This window comes from Mandrillus leucophaeus, unplaced genomic scaffold (assembly GCF_000951045.1).
Source record: "Mandrillus leucophaeus isolate KB7577 unplaced genomic scaffold, Mleu.le_1.0 Scaffold1038, whole genome shotgun sequence".
In the NCBI taxonomy this organism is placed as follows: Eukaryota; Metazoa; Chordata; class Mammalia; order Primates; family Cercopithecidae; genus Mandrillus; species Mandrillus leucophaeus.
The window spans coordinates 137231-145265 of record NW_012098521.1 but is presented as its reverse complement, the minus strand read 5'-3'; the positions used below and the strand labels follow the sequence as shown (position 1 = coordinate 145265).

Sequence of the window (8035 nt, the reverse complement as noted above, 5' to 3'; positions counted from 1 at the left end):
TTCAGCCAGATGTGGGAACGGTCAGTCCTGGCATGGACTGGGCAGCCCAGGAGGGCAGAGGGTGACCCATGTCCGGGCCCAATCAACCACTGTGGAGATGGGTCCTCATGTGAGGTGACAAGGGGCTGGGTGACATCCAAGTCCCCTCCCACCTGAGTTCTCACTGGGGGCTGTATCCCTGCCCCAACAGACCTGGGATGAGGGTGTGTCATAGGAAGCCCCCAGCTAGTTCGAAACCTGGGGACAGTCCCAGGAGCCACCTGCCATGCTCTGACAGCTTCCCATGCCAGGTGGCACACACCCCTCCCTCTGGGATCAGCACACTACAGGCGTGTCCTCAGTGTCAGACCACGGGGCCACACAGAGATCCTGAGGACTCCAGAGACCCAGGCAGGTAGGACCCGGCCCGGAAAGGCCTGCATGGGCTCAGTGGAGACACTGACCACATCTGTTTTCCTTTCAGCCAAACCCGAGCAAGGGTCCTCAGCAGCCAGGCCTATGCAGGCTTCACGTGGCAGGAAGACCCTCTGCAAGGGGGACAGGCAGACCCCTCCAGGCCCACCAGCCCGGTTCCAGTGGCCCATTTGGTCAGCTTCCCCGCCATGGGCACCTTGTTCTTCTACACCCTGTCCCGGTGGGGCTGTCCGGGAAGACACCTACCCTGTGGGCACTCAGGGTGTGCCCAGCCCGGCCCCAGCTCAGGGAAGACCTCAGGACTCCTGGAGATTCCTGGAGTGGAACTCGATGCCCCGGCTCCCAATGGACCTGGATGTAGGGGGCCCTTGGTTCCCCCATTATGATTTCGAACAGAGCTGCTGGGTTTGTGTCCCTTCTGAATGTGTCCTGGACAGCCCCGGGACTGTGGGACAGGGCCAGCTCGAGAAGCCCGCGGGGACCCTGACACCAGGCCCTGCCCAGGCCCATCAGGACTGAGGGAGGCCAGGAGATATCCCACTGCAACAGGGCACCCTATCTACAGACAAGAGCCTTGCACCCAATTTCTAGAATGGCACCGTATCCCAGGTAGACCAGCTGGCCACCTGCTGGCAGGCGGAACACCCTGCGGAGGGGGTGAGATTGGCTTTCACTGCACTGAGCCACACTGTGGACATGGACTTCCAGCCCTGCACTGCACCCAGCACTGATTCCAACCAGGACACCCCCTTCACAGCTAGGGACGAGAAGCAGCGCGCTCCCACCTCAGGGCCTTGCCTCTGCTCCTCTACTTGGAAAGTTCTCAGTTCCCTCCAGGCTTCTAGAAGCATCTGGGGCAGGGCTCATGGCTGGATAACTTCCCGAGGCTTAACAACCCAAGAAAGCTTCACATCCTCGTTTTATTTTTTATTAAACTTATGAAAATTTATTAAGAAAGTGTGCAGCTCGAAAGACCTTCACAGATGGAACACACCAGCCCCCAGATCACAAAGCCAAGCATGCCCAGCCCCTCCCAGCACCCCCAGCCCCGTGACCAGCGTTCTGAATTCTGACGACACCGTGAGCCTGCCTTTGTACTTCACACTCATGGAAGGATAACCACATTCATGTTTTAAAATAAATGTTTCCTGTTGAAATGATTTTAGATATAAAGATTGAAAAGACACTACAGTGACCTCCTACACCTTCCATCCAGCTGCCCCTAATAATGACGTTTTGCAGTCCCATGGCACATAAGAAATTTAGGCCGGGTGTGGTGGCTCACACCTGTAATCCCAGCAATTTAAGAGGTTGAGGCAGGAGGTTCAGGTTCACTTGAGTCTAGAAGTCTGGGACCAGCCTGGGAAACACAGGTGGACCCTGTCTCTAGAGAAAAGTCAAAGAAATTACCCAGGCATGGTGGCGTGTGCCTATGGTCCCACCTAGTCAGGAGGCTGAGGCAGGACTGCTGGAGTCCGTGAGTTCCAGGAAGCGGTGAGCCATGACTGCACCACTGCACTCCAGCCTGGGTGACCGAGTGAGACTTTATCTGTTAAAAAAAAAAAAAGAAATTTAACGTGAGTACAATCCTATTAACTAAATAATAATGTGAACTATTATCTAAGGTTATTAAGGCTGGAATTATCCCATTTTTGCCTAACTTCTCATGCCTGTTCCAAGATCCCACCTCGGACTCACCCTCTGCCTTCAGCTCATGTCTCCTCAGCTTCCTCCAGGTGGTTCAGCAAACACACACCTGGGCTGAATGGTAGAGCTGATTGCTCGTACACAAGGGGAGACCTGTGGGCAGGAGTTTTCAAACTTACACAGCAAATGAGTTTTCCATGGTGTTCTGGAGAGCACTCTTTGAGAAACACTTTGACAGTGAATCCAGGCCCCAGTATCCATCAGCTGCTCTAGTGAATTTTGTGGAAGCTCAGTGAACACCTGCTCTGCAGGGTGCATGTGAAAGGGGAGAGGATGAGTAAGCTGCAGATAAAGAAGACAGGACACAGGGGGTCTGTCGAAGCTCTATCCCCTGCCTTCAGCACTGATGGATCAAATCCAACTCTGATGGAATGGTGGTCACATTCTGGGCCAGCCCTGGGCTCTGAGGATCTGACAGTGAATGACACAGAGCCAGGCCTTGCCCTTGGGGGAGCTCTCCAGCGTACACCTCCCTCTACCCTCCCGGCGCCCTGCAAAGCAGGCATCAATGTCATTGTTAATGCACAGAGGAGGAACCTGATGGTTAGACAGGTTGATGGGTTTTCCAGTGTCACATGGCTTCTGACCTAGTTGGCAAGGACTGCAGAGTAATGTCAGGGCCAGGGCCTGGTGCATCCTGGTGATGTCACCACAGAGCAAACACGAGTTTGCTGGCTGGGTGGATTCTTGTTAACAGAAAGATACATGGATTAAAGGCAAATAGGAGCGAGATCCCTGGCATGGAAACAGGAAGAAGTCTGGCTGCTGGCTCTGTTTGGGAGTTTGTTTATTTATTCTATAAAACAGTTTTACTGATAGTAGTTCTCATACCATACAACTCACCCATTTAAAGTGGACACAATCTAGTGCTTTTTGCTCCATTCACAGAACTGTGTGACCATCATCATAAGGAATTTTAGAACATTTTCATCACCCAGAAAAGAAATGCCGTGCCCCTTAGGCAGTCACTCTCCCATGCCCGCCCTCTTCTTTTTAGTCCTAGGCAACCACTAATCTACTTTATGGTTTGCCTGTTCTGGACATTTCATACAAAGCAAATAATATAATATAAGGTGTTTTCTGACAGGCTTCTTTTACTTAAGCATAATGTTTTCAAGGTTCATCCACGTTGTAACATGAATCAGTACTTCTTTCTTTTCATCACCAAATAATATTCCATTGTATGCATATAACAGTTTTTTTATATTCATTAGTTGATAGACATTTAGGCTGTTTCCACTTTTTGGCTATTTTGAATAATGCTCTTCTGAACATTTCTGTGGACATATGTTCCGTTTCTCTTGGGTGTATACGTAGGAGTGGAATTGCTGGTCATGTCGTAACTCTGTGTTTCACCTTTGGAGGAACTGCCAGACTATTTTCCAAAGTGACTGCACCATTTGATATTCCCACCAGCAGGGCAGGAAGGTCTCAATTCCTCTCACCCTCACCAACCCTTGTTTTATTTCTTTCCCAGTTAATCCTTTTATTTCACTTAAAACATTTTAATTTTAGATTGGGGGTACATTCACAGGTTTGTTACAAGGGTACATTGTGTGATGCTGGGGTTTGGGTTTCTATTGATCCCATCACCAGATAGTGAACATAGTGCCCAATAGAAAGTTTCTCAGCCCTTGCCCTGCCACCCTCCTTTTGGAGTCCCCGGTGTCTATTGCTCCCATCATTGTGTCTGACCAACATTTGTTATCTGTTGCTCTGACTGCAGCCATCCTAGTGAGTGTGGACTGGTATCTCACTGTGGTTTTGATTTGCATTTTCCTGATGACAATGATATTTAGCATCTTCTGATGTGCTTATTGGAAATTTGTATATGTTTTTTGAAGAAATGTCTATTCAAGTCCTTTGTCCAATTCTAACTGGGTATTTGTTGTTTTATTGTTGACTATAAGAATTCTGTATATATTCTAGTGGGGTGTCTTATTTTAATCTTTTTGAAATTACTGTTTTCTCAGTCATACACTCTCTAGAGCAGCAGTATGTTTGAATCTAAAGAACACACATAGGTGAGTTTATCAGGAGGTAAAAGTGCTTGCAAACTGGTACGATATTGTTACATTAAGTCTGCAGATTGTTTTTGGTAATAAGGACATTTTAATAATAGTAATTCTTCAAATCCATGAACATGGGATATCTTTCCATTTATCTGTGCCCTCTTTAATTTCTTTTATTAGTGTTTTATATGTTTCAATAATTCTGTATCTTGATTGTAGTGGTGGTTACACACATCTACATATGTGATACATACACCAAATGCTGATTTTGACATGATACTCTGATAATGTGAGATGTGACTATTGGGGGAAACTGGGTGAAGATATTCAGTTCTCAAGATCCACATTGGGCCTGATCCAGCCCCTGTACAGGCTCTCAGATGGTGTATAATTCTACTTCCTGTGAAAGAGACAGACAGAGGGACCAGGCCCTGGGAAGAAGGGTGGGTTTGGCCCTGAAAAGGGGATTGGTGAGAGTAGGAGGGAGGGGACCCAGAAGGTGTGCTCTGTTTATTAGACACCTTTGTTTGTTTCCATATCTTGCCCACTGTCTACAGACTTATAATGAGTAACTAAATGAATGACATCAAAATCTGAGCCCTTGGTGTAAAACAGGCACTTTTCTTCAGTTCCAAAGTGCCAAAACCCATCCAATTGCCTCTGGACCCTGGTCCTCTGGAAGCTGGAAGGAGGATAATCATGCTTTTCCTAGAAGCTCCAGGCAAGCTGCCAGTGTTTGGGGCATTTCATCCCTGCAGCCCTTGCCTGGGCTGGACCTGCTGCCCCAGGTACGTGTAGCCCTGGTACTAACCCCAGGTACTGTACCCCAGGTACAAGTTAGCCCTGAAGCTTCCTGATGCAAGCCACTGAACGCTCAACTCAAAATGGCTTGAGCAATAATGAAAAGTATCCTTTCACATAAGAGGAATTCTGGAGGTCAGGCAGTTCCAGCGTTGGTTCATTTCCCAGCAAAATTTGGTCATCAAGTACTCAAATTCTTTCTACCTCATCTTCAGTGGATTGGCTATCCAGCTTTTCATATTTGCCAATCTGATACATAAAAATGGTATGTAATAAACAAGATATGTAAAAAATGGCATGTGATAATGTAAAAAATGGCATGTGATAAACAAGACACAAGTTTACTGACATTCTGGAGTAGTCACTAGTAGGCAGGGTTCTGAGAAAATACTTGGACTCTTCTTGCCCCAGAAAGTGTATCCACCAAATCAACTCCTGGGGTCTCCAAACAGACTGGATTAAAAATGGAAAATAGCAAAGTATCTTGGCAGAGAATTCTGTCTGACTTAGTCAGATACAAGATTTTTTTTTTTAAGTTCTTGTCTGGTTTCCTAAAACAAATTCTGATAAACACCCCTAAGAATCCAAAGTCAATTGAACACAGAAAGTTTAAGGCAAACGAATTTCCCTACATCCTGCCAGGAAGAGGAATGTTTACAATCTCTGCACATGGCCTAACACAGCTCCCCTAAGAACAGGCTTTCCTTGTTTCAATTTCCATTAAAAGAGGAGCATAAGTACTTATTTATTTACTTATTTATTTACTTATTTATTGAGACAGAGTCTTGCTCTGTTGCTCAGGCTGGATCTTGGGTCATTGAAGCCTCTGCCTCCCGGGCTCAAGTGATTCTCACGCCTCAGCCTCCAAGTAGCTGGGATTACAGGTGAACACCACCATGACCGGCTAATGTTTGTATTTTTAGTAGAGATAGGGCCTCACTATGTTGGCCAGGTTGGTCTTGAACTCCTAGCCTTAAGGGATCTGCCTACCTCGGCCTCCCAAAGTGCTCACGCCTGTAATCCCAGTCTCTACTAAAAATACAAAAATTAGCCAGGTATGGTGGCATGTGCCTGTAGTCCCAGCTACTCGGGAGGCTGAGGCAGAAGAATCGCTTGAACCCGGTAGGTGGAGGTTGTAGTGAGCTGAGATGGCGCCACTGCACTCCAGCCTGGGTGATACAAGACCCTGTCTCAAAAAAAATAAATAAATAAAAATTATTTTATATTTGAGAGGGTCCCAGTTTAAATGCCATTTACTACCCACAGTCTTTAAATTTCCTTCCTTCTTTCCTTTTTTTCTTCTTCCCCGGTAACAAGCTGAGAGATTTAAGTTTCTTGACAAAGAAAATTATTAGGATTTTTTTTTCTTTTTCTTTTTTTTTTTTTTTTTTTTTTGGTGTGTAAACGTTGAGGGTGAAATGAGTGGATGAATGGTAGTGGAATTATCCCAAATCAGTAGTTGCATCATCAGACAAGCCACTGAAAAATAAGAGGAATCTATCACTTGCTGGTTCCTTGTGTGTTATGGATCCAGTAACTTTTGGCTATATTTCAATACAGGAAATGGGAAGAACTCTAAGGCATTCCCCAGATGTTCTATAAAATGTGCGCATTAAAACATATGACACTGGCTTTTCCAGTTGTGGTGCTGCATGCTGAGGATCTCTTATCTATGCCCATAGCCATGCGGTCCAAGGGCCTGCTGCAGTCCGTGCAGGTCTTTGGATGGAAGAGGATGGCCACAGCCATGGTGGGCTGCAAATGTGGCAATGGCCTCATCGAAGTGAATAGGCAGCCCCTAGAGATGATGGAACCGTGCACGCTGCGGTACAAGCCACTGGAACCAGTTCTGCTACTGGGCAAGGAGTGATTTGCTGGTGTGGACATCCATGTCCCAGTGAAGGGTGATGGCCACATGGCCAAGATTTTTTTTTTTTTTTTTTTGAGATGGAGTCTCATTCTGTCACCCAGGCTGAAGTGCAGTGGCACGATCTCGGCTCACTGCAATCTCCACCTCCCGGGTTCAAGCGATTCCCCTGCCTCAGCGTCCTGAGTAGCTGGGACTACAGGCGCGCATCACCATACCTGGATAATTTTTTGTATTTTAGTAGAGACGGGGTTTCACCACGTTGGCCAGGATGGTCTTGATCTCCTGACCTTGTGATCCACCCGCCTCAGCCTTCCAAAGTGCTGGGATTATGGGCGTGACATGACCCAGATTTATGCTATCTGTCAGTCCACCTCCAAAGCCCTGGTGGCCTGTTACTAGAAATACATGGAAATGGCTTCCAAGAAGGTTAAAGAGGTCCTCATCCAGTATGACTGGACCCTGCTGGTGGCTGACACCTGTCATTGCAAATCCAGAAAGTTTGGAGGCCCTGGTGCTTGTGCTACCAAAAAGCCCATCACGAATATCAGGGTCCACCTGTGTAATAAACAATGTTTGGATTTATATATATATATATATGGCTTACGGATCACCTGACCTCAAGTGATCCGTCTGCCTAGGCCCTCCCAAAGTGCTGGGATTATAGGCATGAGCCACCGTGCCCAGCCCCTTCAACTTTTATTTTAAGTTTCAGGGTACCTGTACAGAATGTGCAGGTGCAGGTTTGTTAACTAGGTAAACGTGTGCCACTGTGGTTCGCTGCACAGATCAACTCGTCATCTTGGTATCAAGCCCAGTACCTGTTAGCTAATCTTCCTGATGCTCTCCCTCCACCACCAGGCCCCGGTGTGTGTTGTTTCTCCCCTTGTGTCCATGTGTTCTCATCATTCAGCTCCTACTTATAAGTGAGAACATGTGGTATTTGGTTTTCTGCTCCTGCATTAGTTTGTTGAGGATAATGGCTTCCAGTTCCATCCATGTTTCTGCAAAGGACATGATCTCATGCCTTTTTATGACTGCAGGGGTATTACTTAAATATGCATAAAATGCTCATGGGGAGCAGAGGAGAGGTGACCTTGGGTTGCATACTGAGTGGATGGGAACATCCTTATCTCAGATAAGCATACTCAGACTGACTGACCCACCAGCTTCTCAAGCCCAGAGACCTACTCTGCTTGCAAAGGTAATTTGCAATGTGCTTACAAAACTATAC

General features: G+C 46.8%; 1 protein-coding gene and 1 pseudogene across 1 annotated transcript in view; both read left to right on the top strand.

Annotated features, from left to right (window-relative positions):
- LOC105539088 (TBC1 domain family member 3B-like) overlaps positions 1–1574 on the top strand; it is a 23578-nt gene extending 22004 nt beyond the window's left edge. The window contains 3 exon segments of the mRNA XM_011979208.1: positions 464–819; positions 1006–1216; positions 1219–1574. Coding sequence (XP_011834598.1) covers positions 464–819; positions 1006–1216; positions 1219–1259 — 608 coding nt within the window. The 3' untranslated portion in view covers positions 1260–1574.
- Positions 1575–6600: 5026 nt separating this feature from the next.
- Positions 6601–8035, top strand: part of LOC105539082 — a 2438-nt pseudogene continuing 1003 nt past the window's right edge.